The sequence below is a fragment of the Leopardus geoffroyi genome, chromosome C3 (assembly GCF_018350155.1).
Source record: "Leopardus geoffroyi isolate Oge1 chromosome C3, O.geoffroyi_Oge1_pat1.0, whole genome shotgun sequence".
Lineage (NCBI taxonomy): Eukaryota > Metazoa > Chordata > Mammalia > Carnivora > Felidae > Leopardus > Leopardus geoffroyi.
The window spans coordinates 27577246-27589869 of record NC_059338.1 but is presented as its reverse complement, the minus strand read 5'-3'; the positions used below and the strand labels follow the sequence as shown (position 1 = coordinate 27589869).

Below are 12624 nucleotides of genomic sequence, written 5' to 3'. Positions count from 1 at the left end.
TGAGTGAAAACAAACCCAGGTGTTCTTTCTGTCTTGGGGACCAAATGGAAGGAAACGGGTAGCTAGCGGGGTTGAAGTTCGACTCAAAGAAGGACTTCCAGGACACCAAGTTTGCTAACGAGAAATTTTTTACAGGTGACTTTTTTTTTTTTTTAACCCCTTCGCTACATCTGTGGAAGCAGAATAGAGGAGACAGTGGGCTCTTCCAGTCCAAGGCCTATGTGACCCAGTAGGTTCGCTTAAAGTAACCCTTCTGTGTGTGTGCCTTAAATGACTCCATTCCGGCAGATGCAATCATAAAATAACTTTATTGGTCAGGTTAACCACCACTCATGCGTTTCCTGTAATAAGGATCCTTTATAGAGGCATGATGGTGTTCACATGCAGACGCTTTCTGAAGGGCCTGGGGGCAGGGGCAGCCTTGCCCCCTCACATCAGAGCTCCTTTGTTGAAATGAGCTGGTTTGGCTTTTGTGGATTTTGGAGTCTGGAGCCAAGAACAGAATCCAGGGCTCCTCCCCTTCACTTCTCAGGGAAGCTGCTTCAAAGCACACACAGTATCAGGGATGTAATGGCATCTGGACAGGGGCCGGGCGAGGACTAGCTCTTCTCAGGCCAGCCCCTGCCCCCCGGCCACTCCATCCCAATGGCGCCCAAAGGAATAGGCCGGTTCGGCCCCAGGCAACATCACCTTTCAGACATGGGGAGAATGAATTGCTCTCCAGCCAAGCTATAAAGCAACAGCCATCTTCAGGAAGGAGGGTGTAGCTCAGAGATGTGACAGCAGAGGGTTTCATCCTCAGCACAAGCCAGATTTGGCTGCCTGGCCCGGGCTTCACAGACCCAACGAGCATCTCCAGCCGGAGCTTCCACTACGAGCTGTGGTCTCAGGACAAATCAATGCGTACAGCTGAACCACAGCCTCCACCTGTGGGCTAGCCAGGCAAGTTCAGGGCTGCCTGGACTCTGTTTCTCCCCTCAGGGTGTAGACCTTTCTGCCTGGACAAGAGAGGGAGAAACTACCTTTCTCGTGCTTTGAGAACCATATGCCTTTGAGGACGAAGACCCAAGTTGGGAGCTGCTGGGAATAGAGAGGGTTCTGGGCAAGGGTGAAACCCCAGGGGGCTGCTTCCTTAGTTCGGCCGATTTGGGATGTTTGCCCCCATTATGGATGCCGATGTAAGCAAAGGCTGTCCTTTCCGGTTCGGAAGTCTGATCCACCTTCAAAGAACTGCCCAGCTGCTAAAATATAGCCCCACCCACTTATCAAAGCCTAAGGTTGCTTGTCTCCTCCCGCATCAGTCCCTGAATATTGTCATCGTGCTGGTGACCTCCAATCTGGTGGCTTTCAAGGAGCGGAGTTAGGGACGGTGTAGAGGTGACTCCCAGTTTCCTTCCACCTCCAGACACTAGTGTGAGTTCTCTGCATAGGCCACCAGGCAGATGCCCGCACACCTTGGGCTCACATGCCTCTGCCTAAGGCACAGAACAGGTGTCTGTGGAGCAAGGCTGAGTGGATGAGGAGGACGAGGGAGGAGGCAGTTGGGCAAAGAGGTATATTCCGAGGAGCACTGAGTGGGAGCCCGGAGTAACCACACCGTCAGCCTGGCATGCAGGAGAGTGGTCAAGCGTTGCTCACAGAGAGAGCCAGGGATTGTGGGGAAAGCACGCTATGTGCCATTGCCCGAGTGACTTTTAGAGTTCATGACACCAGATCATTGGGAAGAACTTAGAATAGTGAGGTTTCTTGGGGTTGGGACTTCCACGGATTACTTCCTCTGCCACCACATCTGTCCTGGAAAAGAGAGCTGCGGCCGTGTCCCTCAGTAAAAGGCTGCCTGTCCCCTGATCCCACCTGACCCTGCCTACAGGGAAGAAGACTACAGAGGGAGCCCATGGAGTTCTGTCACATGGTCTGTCCCAGACCTTCCAGCAAAAGCCAAACCAAATCATCAAGCCAAATGCAGTGGGGCGCGGGGGGCTTCGGCCCCGTGCCCCGTGCAAGGGCCACTCAGATCTCGATGAGGCTGGCAAGGCGCAGGCAGAGGGGCGCGTCCACGGGCATCGCGCTGCGCTTGATCTCGTTTCCGTCCAGGCGAAGCACCTGCAGCTTGGAGAAGTTCATGACGTCCACCACGGTGCAGAAGCTGCTGATGGAGAACTCTGCGGGGACAAGAGGGGCGGGGGGGGGGGCGGGAGAAGCCGGGATCAGGGACCCGGATCCACAGGGAAGCGGGGCGGCCCCGGTGAAGCTGCTGCAATCCTTCCGAGGGGAGGATGGGACTTGGCTGGGTGGGGCAGCGTCTTCCGGGATCGAAGTCATACCGACTGGGACCGCTAGGGGGCAGCGCCGGGGCCAGAGTGGGGGTCTCCGCCTGTGTCTGTCACTCCGCTTCCCAACCACCCCTGATCCTCGCATCACTTTGCAGATCCCGGAACGTCCTGGAGTGTCCTTCCAGCGAGGACGCGATCTTTTCCCGCCTGTAAGCGGCAGGGGGAACCAGAAGGTAGTCAGAGATCAGCTTTAGCAGTTTTGAAGGACTTGATTGCCTTTGGAGAGGGAGGGCTTTGCTGAATTGCTGAGAAGGAAGACTGGGGAAATGGAGCGACCTAAATCTGGAACATCTCCTGACACTTTGCAGATAGAGTGGCAGGAAATTAAAGAGAGAAAGCCCAGGCAGGGAGACAACTGTCTTCGCGTGCCGGAGCTTTGAGGGGGTGTACCTCTTCCTTCCCGGGACTGCCAAAGGAATGATGAGCAAGGCCCTGAGGTCTAGGAAGGCGGAAATCCATAGACGAATACGGCTGCCATGGACCTCAAAAGTCAAATGAACAATTCCCTTGCCTCCTGCAGTTAATATATGGCTCACCCCTGCCCCTTCTTTTAATCTCAAAAGAAGTCCCCCTGGTTTGAAGAAATCCTCCCTCCCCCCCAAAAAAAATCCCCACACAATCTTAACAGATACGATAGTTCTCTTTGGTTTTAACATAAATCGTCTGTTTTGCCTCTGGTTGTCCTTTTGGACAAATCAATCACCTCTGTCTCAAGTCTACCGAGTTAGGATCTTGAAGGGAGAAAGCCAGGAACTCGACTGAATCTCCAGCAGGGGTGGCAAAGTCACCACAAAGAGCTGCTGGGGCCTCCACTGGTGGCAGCGTGTTGTCTGAGGGCCTCTGGAGGCGGCTCCTGTCGCAGGGGGTCCTGGTGAAGTCGCCTGTCGGATCCCAGTAGGATCTATCTCAAGGGCTGTGACATTGGGACCCAGGGCTTGCTTTTGCTTCTGCCAGAGGCATTCCTCAGCTCGTGGGGCGGCTGGAGGAGCTGGGAGGGGGCTTTTCTGACTCTCTTCCTGGGGGCGACCATGGAGGGCCTCAGGGAGGGTGTGATCACGGGTAGGAAAGGGAAGGTTGCAGGGAAGACAGCGTGGGGAGCTTACGTAGGCTGGTGAGCAAAGTGTTTTTCAACGAGCGCGAACAGTTGTTTCCAGTCTCTCTTAAGTACTGACCAAGAGGAGATGGGGCGAGGCTGCAGCCCATTAACTTGTTCAGCAAATATAAGACAGGAAATCCAGCCCCAAAGAATAATGGAGCTCTGGACTAGAAGGAGGGGGGAGGATAGGAAGTGTCCTTCTATGGACAGCATTCCGTGGGGCGGGGTGGGGAGGGAGCGTGGAGATGATGGAGATCTTTTGGATGCTTTTGGATGTCTCCATTCTGGTCCCGGGAAGTAGATTACATGGCCTCTGAGGGGGCAGGTTGGGGGCAGAGCCTCGGCCAGGGGCTGCATCTGTGGTGGCCACAGAGAAGGGTAGAGTGGGGTGGGCTGCGGGGAAGTCAGGTGGGTCGGCTTATGGATCACTTCCAACTCCACTGCACTAGAGGGAGTCTCTACCCCAGCCTCGGGCCCTCCGACCATCTGCTAAAACCCTGGCTCCCTGCGCATGTGTATACATAGGGGGGATACTGGGGCGCCTGGGTGGCTCAGTCGGTTGAGCGTCCGACTTCCGCTCAGGTCATGATCTCACAGCTCGTGAGTTCGAGCCCCATGTCAGGCTCTGTGCTGACAGCTCAGAGCCTGGAGCCTGCTTCAAATTCTGTGTCTCCCTCTCTCTCTGCCCCTAACCCACTCGCATCCTGTCTCTGTCTCTCTCAAAAATAAATAAACACTGGGGCGCCTGGGTGGCGCAGTCGGTTAAGCGTCCGACTTCAGCCAGGTCACGATCTCGCGGTCCGTGAGTTCGAGCCCCGCATCGGGCTCTGGGCTGATGGCTCAGAGCCTGGAGCCTGTTTCCGATTCTGTGTCTCCCTCTCTCTCTGCCCCTCCCCCGTTCATGCTCTGTCTCTCTCTGTCCCAAAAATAAAAATAAATAAACGTTGGAAAAAAAAATTTAAAAAATAAATAAATAAAATAAATAAATAAACACTAAAAATTTTTTTAAAAAATAAAAAAAAAATAGGGGGGTTCTTAGGGGCTTCCAAGCACACCATGCGCATCGATTCTGTCCACGCAGCGGACGCCCTGTGCCCCCCCCCCCCCCGTTTGTCTTCCCCAAGCTCAGGAATAGGACAGGGCTTCTGCCTGGAGACTCTGGAGGACATTTTCCAGGCCAGATTAAATACTGACATAAGTCTTTCCAAATTCCTCCTGGGGTACCCGCCCAGCTCCACAGATCCCACAGCTCCCGAATAACATTCCGAGCTGTGTTCCCTGGCGGTTGCCAGGCTGGAAAAACTGAGGGGGGTGCTAATGGAGGAGGGAAGGGGAGGGAGGGGACTGGCCTGATTCCCCTGCACACCCTTTAGTTTCTGCCCTTCTTTTAGCTCCTCCCCCAGAGGGTGGCTTCCACCCCACCTTCACCACCCCCCCACCAGGTGGCGCCGTTGGCCCTGGGAGAGGGGCCCCAGCTGGGGGACTGGGCCTTCCTGCTGGTGGTCTGAATCTGAGAGACACTCCTCACATTCTCAGCCAGAGACACCTGACTCTAGGTCCTCGGATGCTGAAGGCCGGCGCTCAGGGTGACCACTACGTCATCTGGGTGACCCCAAGAGATGGCTACTCCTTCTCTGAAAAGACCTCCGTGTCCCCATCTTCACAATGCAAAAAGTGAAACAGAGTCGCGGGGGTGGGGGGGGAGGTTCAGTCGGTTAAGCCTCTGACTCTTGATTTCAGCTCAGGTCACGATCTCACGGTTTGTGGGTTCGAGGGCCACCTCGGGTTCTCCACGCTGACAGTGCGGAGCCTGCTTGGGGTTCTCACCTCTCTCCCTCTGTCTCTGCCCCTCTGTGGCTTGTGTGTGCTCTCTCTCTCAAAATAAATAAATACGTTGTTTTTTTTTTTTCAAGTAAAACGAAACAAAAACTCTGCCTGTCAACTTCAAAGTGGCAACGAGAGGAAAAAGGTAGGAATAGTTCCCGTGTGTTGCCTCTCGGTTACGTGCCAGGCCCTGGACAAACACTTCACGTGTATTAATTCACTGAGAAAAATTAAATGCAGGAGCTGGTGTTATTTTGCCTTAAAAGGAGACTGGAAGAGAGACCAAATGATAACTAGATAAGGGAATTTGGCTTAAATTACATGAGAAGGGGGGGGGGGCGCCTGGGTGGCCGAGTCGGTTGAACATCCGACATTGGGTCAGGTCACGATCTCAGGGTTCATGCAGTCAAGCCCCGCATCAGGATCTGTGCTGGCAGCTCAGAGCTTGGAGCCTGCTTTGAATTCTGTCTCCCTCTCTCTCTGCCCCTCCCCCACTTACCCTCTGTCTCTGTCTCTCTCTCCCTCCCTCTCTCAAAAATAAACGTTAAAAAAATGACATGAGAAGGGATTTGGGAGAGACACTGAACATTTTTAGGTTGTTTGGCTTAATGGAGAACTTTCTGGCAAAGCCTTGGGACACTTAACGGAAATGATTCTATCTTCTGCAGAGCTTCTGGAAGGGGCGGACCACCCTGTATTTGAGTGGCAGATGTGCTCCGCACGAAGGCGGAGGGCGACAGGATGTTGTGATAGAGCCGTGCCCTCCCCAGCTTTTTCTGACTGTATATAGTCAGGCAATAGCTAATGGGTTCCCTCCCGTGACAGCTGCTCTTTGCTGTCACAATTTCAGGGTCAAACACAGCACGTAATGTGACAGTTCTGGTGTGACAATCCTCCTGGATGTGGAGTAGGGTGGCAGGTGACTTCTGGGTGGGATGACGGACAGCCACGAGTAAATGGCAGACCCTTTGCGGCACGCGACATCTCAGAGACGTCTCCGAGGACTGCCCCGCTTGGGAGGGAGAAGACGTCCCCCCAAAGAAAGACTTTACATCATAAAACAGTTTGGGAGCCCGTGATGGTGTCTTGCCCTTCAGACCAGAGGATCAGACACCTCTCACCTTGCTGTCACCCCACTGTCGGCCTCTGGGGCCAGGTGCCTGTCTCGCTCAGAGGGCTGTGCAGCGCGCGGACGTCTTGCCAAATGACTGATCTGTTCCCTGAGCACAGCGAGAGAAAGGACGGGAGGGAGGATTTGAAGGCTCCGTCCTCATCAGTGTTTTGATGGTGCCATGCGCTCACAGCAGGCTCCGCTTCAGAGCCCTTTGCCAGTGGTCATTAATGAGTCCTTTCCCAGAGACGGGGGGACCTTGCTGCCTGAGGAAGGGAGGTTAAATGCTGGCTCAGTACCTTCCAGCTGGGATTAAAACATCAGAGGCCCCCGGGTAACGTAAGCACATTCGGAACACAAGATCCTGAGACGGAGCTGAAAAGCAACTAGATGATTCTCTCCGAAATGAATATTTTAGTCCCGAGAGGCCAAGAGGCAGGCTTTTCGATTCCTTGAGGCATCCGCTGGGACGTGCTTGGAAAACAAGAGGCCCGTGTCCTTGCCCACCAGCCCGGGGCCTTGTGGGGATAGGGCTCCCATTACCCCGGGGACCTCTGCCCTACCACCAGGGGCTCCTTGTACTCCAGGGAGAAGGGACCAGAACAAGTACCGCATTCAGCTCTGAGAGGCTGCACATTCTTGTCCAACAGCTGTTAGGCTTAAAAAATAAATAAACAGCCCAAACACAAGAGTGACTATAGAGGCAGGAGTAGAGCATGTGGAAACAGAGAGCTCATCCTCTTCTGGCTCAGGAAAAAAGTGCAAACTCCATGGTTTCTTAACAGCCCACCTTCCTCCCGAGACGGACCCTAGAAACCCCACTTAGATCCGCCTGTCTATGAACTGCTTTCCTCCCGACCTCTGCAAGCTCACCCCTCACTGCCCCTCAACAAGCCAGCCCTTCCTCTCAGACACCCAGATTTCCTGGCTGTCCCCTGCAGGTGGCCTGTTAAGTGGCTGGTCCCTTTGTGGCACTCCACTTCCCAGAATGGCTTCGTCCCGTTCCTCCAGCCCACGCTCACCTATCTCTCCAGTCTTAGATGGAAGCTTACCCCTACTGGGAAGTCTTCCTCCAAGCCAACCCACGCCCCCAAGGAATTTTCCAGCACTGCCGTGTAGTCTAGGGGCCACTTTGTCCCCCTTGTACGGGGGTATAGCTTGGACTGCAGGCTGCTTCATTCGTGACCTTTGTCTCCCCTACTTCTATGTCTTTTGCGTTGCTACTGGCACCCAGGACAGGGGTTTTCCAACGGAACAGACAGCCGCTCCCCACCCCGCCCCCCCCTTTGTCAGCGTCTCACCATTGATCCTATTGCCTTGGAGGTAGAGATTCTCCAGGTTGGTGTTGACCGGGGGGATCTTCTGCAGCTGGTTGTAGGAGAGGTCAAGCTCAAGGAGGCTGCTGGAATTGAAGGTGTTCGAGGCCAGGCCATTGTTGGTGAGACTGTTATGGGACAGCCGCACATAGAGCAGCTTGGGGGACCCCCGGAAGTAGCTGTCAGGGACGGAATAGACGTTGTTGTGCTCCAGGTAGAGTTGCTCGAGGGCTGAGGGCAGTCCATCGGGCACCTTCCGCAGGTGGTTGTAACTCAGGTCCAGCAAGATCAGTGACCGGAGGCCCCTCATCGCACTGCCCACTTCCTGGATCTCGTTGTGTTGGAGGTACAAGGCCGTGAGGTTCTCCAGCCCCTCCAGAGCGTTGTTGGGGACCCTGGAGATCTGGTTGTGGTCGAGATGCAGCTCCCTCAGGGATCGTGGCAGCGGGCCGGGCATCCGGGTCAGATTGTTGTGGTCCAAGTACAGCCTCTCCAGGTGCCTCAGCTTGGAGAAGATCTTCCTGCCCACCTTATCGCTGGTGATCTGGTTGCCATGGAGAGCAATCCAGAGCAGCCCCGTGGCGTTGTCGAAGACACCTTCCTGGATGGACGAGATCTGGTTGTTCTGGAAGTAGACGTACTTCATGCGGGACGGGACGAACGGCAGGTACTTGAGGTTGCGGTTGTCACAGTACATGGCTGTGGGGAAGTTGGGGGGGCAGTCGCACTCCTGGGGGCAGTCGCGGGGCTCTGGAGGGGGTGGAGAGCCGTAGGCATAGGCTGGACCTTCCTCCACCCCGTAGGGGTAGGGCTCATAGGGCTCGTAAGGGTAAGGGTCATAGGGATCGTAGTAGGTGGACTGCTGGCTGCGGAGGTAGTGGAACCACCAGTGGGGGTCTTCGTCATACTGGGCCCGGGAGAGGGAGCAGAGCCCTGCCAGCAGCAGGAGGGAGGCCCACTGCATTTTGTCTCTCTGGAAGAGGGGAGAGAGAACAGAGCGAGCAGGCATGAGTGAGACAGTAGGGAGGCAGCACGACGGGTCGGGAGGGGGCTGGGGGGCGGGGAGCCTTGGGCTGGGAGCTGTGCAGATTTCACGGGGAGCCAGGTTCTCACTTCCTGCGTGCCTCCCCTCCCCCAGTGCCGACTCCGCACACGCGGTCCGGCTCGACCGTGGCCACCTTCAAGATTAGAAGGAACTTAAATGGGGGGGGGGGGGCACTGCATTTTTTTCTAGGGGCAGGTCCTTAGGAGCCTCTAGCGACCTGTAGGTTCTGGTGGCAGAGCTGGAGAGCCCACGGCAATCATCCCTGTGGGGGTGGGGGTGGGGGTGGGGGTGGGGGTGGTGGGTGCTCTTCAGGCGTGAATTCGTATTCAGTCTGCATTTCTCGGGGATATGATATTTTCCAAGAGTCCAAGGAAAAAACCCTCTGGTTCCTTCCATGTCTCTGGGAAACCTCCAGAAGCAGCTTGAGACCTCCAAGGGGAAGGTCTGAATTACTTCTGGAAGATCTTTTGGTCTCTTGGGCAGGCTGGGGGTTTCGGGTTTCCAGTCTTGGGGGAGGGGTGTGGCCCCCCTGCAGTCACCGCAAGGTTTGGGCTACCCTCCAAAGCGCCAGTGTCTGGAACAGTCTGCTGGGTGAGAAAACTCTCCGGTGGGCAGTTTGTGGCTACACACGCAGCCCGGCTGGCACAGGTCTTCATGTAACACAACAGCCACAGTCCCCTCCAGACGGGGGACCCTGACACCAGGTATGGCACTTGTCTTCCGGTGTGTGGGGTCTGGGTCTGTCTACCCGATGTGGTCTGTGCTGTCTGGTAAAGTGTTAGCCCCCCCTCACGCTCCACCATAGACATTATGCTAGAGCCACGTGAGAGCCAGAGAAATGAATGAGGAACACTGAAAAATGGAATAGTAATTGAAGACACTTGAGTGGACCCGAGAGAACGTGGCTTTGGAAGCTGAAGGTATGGGGGGACCAGGGGCTGGCATATCAGGCCTGGGCACCCTGCTCTGAATACCTATAGCCAAGGCACCAGCTAGCCCTTGCCAGCAGTGGGAACCTTCCGGGGCTGTGAGTGTCACCCTTGTTCCGAGGAACCTTAGAATCTTTCTTGGTCCCGGAAGGGTCACATATGTCCCTCACATTGCTGTTGGGCCTCCTGGGACGGGCAACTGCAGACAGGAGAAAGAAAGGAATCTAAAAGTCAGCATCAAATCCAACGAACTGATGGGAAAAGACCCTGACAGCGGCACTCAATCTAGTCACCTTCTGCCACCGTTCCTCCCGGGCCCCCGAGCTCTCTGTTTCCTGAAAGTGATTCCCTTAGGCCCTCTTCATTCCATTAGCCTCTGGGCTGCAGAGGAGAGGCACCTGGCTCATCCTCAAGCGGCCTCAGGCCTCAGACAAAGAGGCCACAGTGTTTCTGAGAAGCCAACCCAACTGCCCACTGCCTGGGCACGCTGGCTGGGCCCTGGATCTGGCCAGGAGGGAAGACGGATGGAGTGGCCCACTGCCAACGGCGCATTTTTCCATGCACGGCCCTGGGCTGCTGCAGGACCAAGGTGGCACAGTGAGCCTCTGTCTCCATTTCTCCTTCCAGACCGGGCATCTTGGCAGACAAGAGCCACCTTCCTCCTCAAGACCCAGCTTTCCAGGGGCTGTGCATCCTACCCACGTTGGCCTCTCCTTAGGAGCCATGAGTGCTAAGAGGGCTGGATGGGAAACTTCTGCCTCTTCTCTCTTCCGAGTCTTAGCAGTGTTGCTCCAGGGTCGTATGCTTTTCAATCCCCCTGCCCACCCTAATGGTAGAGACCCTCCTGTGCTCAGAGATTTGTGAGGTGGAAAGTTTCTGGGATTGGGGCTCCATGGGTTGTGGGAGGCCGACTCAGGAGTTCGTGCTGTTCTTTTACGCATCTACAGCCTTTCCCTCCTATCAGGATCCAGGAAGTCAGACCAGAAGTCATCCCCTCAGCTGGGTTGGACCCTCCCTCACAGTTCCCTGAACATGGTCAATTCTCAACTCTTCTCTTTATTCCCTCCCTTTCCCCTCAGCAACACACACACACACACACACACACACACACACACACTCACACTCCCTCCATCCTTCCCCTATAACAGCACTTAGGTACCACAACTTGCCTACAGGACAGACTGGAGGGCTGAGAGGTGGATGATGAGTGCTGGCTTCCCTAGATACCTAGGTCCTCTACTTTTTCATGCCTGAGAAATGGAGTCCCCCGCTCCCCCCAACAACCAGAAAGAAACCGTAGGACAGAGTAACATGTTCCCTCTCCTCCTCCTTTGCCCCTCTCGGCATCCTGGGGTCATGGCCCAGATGGGAGAATGAGCAATGGTTCCTCCCTGCCAGCCCCTCTCCCCACACGCCAGCCCCTTTCCTTGATTCCCGTTATGGAACCACAAGGGACCAAAAAACTGAAGTAAAATGACTAAACTTACCTCCAGTTGAACCTTGCAGAGAGTGACCACGTCCCTCTGTCTGGCCTCCTTGGGTTGGAGAACGTGTGAGAGAGAGAGAGAGAGAAGACAGAATGTCTACTGAGAGTGTGCGGGTCTGTGCCAGGCCAGGGTCCCGCCCCCAAATTCCTAATCAAATATTGTGAAGAGAGGGACTGAGGAGGCCGGATCCTGGCTTTTTCGGCTCTGCTGCAGGGGCGGAGCTCACACTCAACCAGGCAAAATTCTTCTGTCCGCCTGACGTTATAAAAACCACCTCTTTCCACTCACTTATCTTCCCTAAAGCATTGGCAGCTCTGAGTCTCTTTCTGCTGAATGAGTTAGTGGCGCCTTAGAAGGTATTTGTACAGTCTCTTACCAAGTGCCTGGATTTCTCATTAAACCCACAGGCCAGAGGCAGGGCTGGGGAGGGCAGGGATTTGGGAAGAGGCATCTTCACGCTTTTAGCAACCCATGTGTCCCCCCAGAGAGCCAGGACTACTTAGCCTCCTTGGCTCCCCCTCCATGCAGGTGGCCAGACGAGGGCGTAACGGCGCATGACACAGGACGGCTGGCTCTGGCTCTAGATCCATCCCTTACCAGTGTAGACTCGTCTGGGCGGCAAGTTTTCCCTCCTCCATCGGAATTAACGGAAAGGAAGGGGATCTCACGTTGGTTGATCACTTATTGTGCACTAGCATCGCGCACTGTCCTTTAATTGCCTGGCAACCGTTCTGCTTGCCGTCTCTGTGAGTTTGACTAGTCTAGAACCTCGCATCGGTGCAGTCGTACGGTGTTCGTCTTTTTGTGGCTGGCTTGTTTCGCTTAGCATGGTGTTCTTAAAATTCCTCTGTTGTGGGGTGTGCCAGAGTCTCCTTCCTACCACATTCGACTGTGCGTATTCGCCGCGTTTTGGTTCTCCAGCGATGGACGTTTGGGTTGCTTCCGCCTCTTGGCTCTCGTAAATAACACTGCAATGAACATGAGGGGACAAATATCTTTTTGAGACCCTGCTTTTGATTATTTTGGACAGATGCTCAGAAATGGAATTGCTGGGTCACATGGTAATTCTGCTTTTGATTTTTTAAGCCACCCTACTATTTCCCATAGTAGACGAGAACACCAACAGTGTGCAAGGGTTCGAGTGTGAGACACTCCTGATGTAAAAAAAAAAAATGCATACCGACTGAGAAAGCCTCAGATTTGAATTAGAAGACTTTAGAGGGGTCAAGGCAGATGCGACTTCTGGTTGCTCCCATCGGTCTGAACTGTGGAGGCCATCGGGAAGGTCTTTGTCAGGAACCCACTCTTCTCAAGACTTATGAAGAGTCTTTTAATTTTTTTTTTTTTTCAACATTTATTTATTTTTTTGGGACAGAGAGAGACAGAGCATGAACGGGGGAAGGGCAGAGAGAGAGGGAGACACAGAATCGGAAACAGGCTCCAGGCTCCGAGCCATCAGCCCAGAGCCTGACGCGCGGCTCGA

At 54.7% G+C, this 12624-nt stretch overlaps 1 protein-coding gene across 1 annotated transcript; it reads right to left on the bottom strand.

Moving 5' to 3' along the window:
* Positions 1 to 289: 289 nt before the first annotated feature.
* On the bottom strand, positions 290 to 11274 carry FMOD (fibromodulin). The gene is made up of 3 exons (XM_045456413.1): positions 11142 to 11274; positions 7666 to 8653; positions 290 to 2162 (listed from the first exon to the last, which is right to left on the bottom strand). Exons 2-3 carry the CDS (start codon positions 8642 to 8644, stop codon positions 2011 to 2013), a joined length of 1131 nt encoding a protein of 376 aa, XP_045312369.1. The 5' UTR covers positions 8645 to 8653; positions 11142 to 11274; the 3' UTR covers positions 290 to 2010.
* Between the last annotated feature and the right edge of the window lie 1350 nt (positions 11275 to 12624).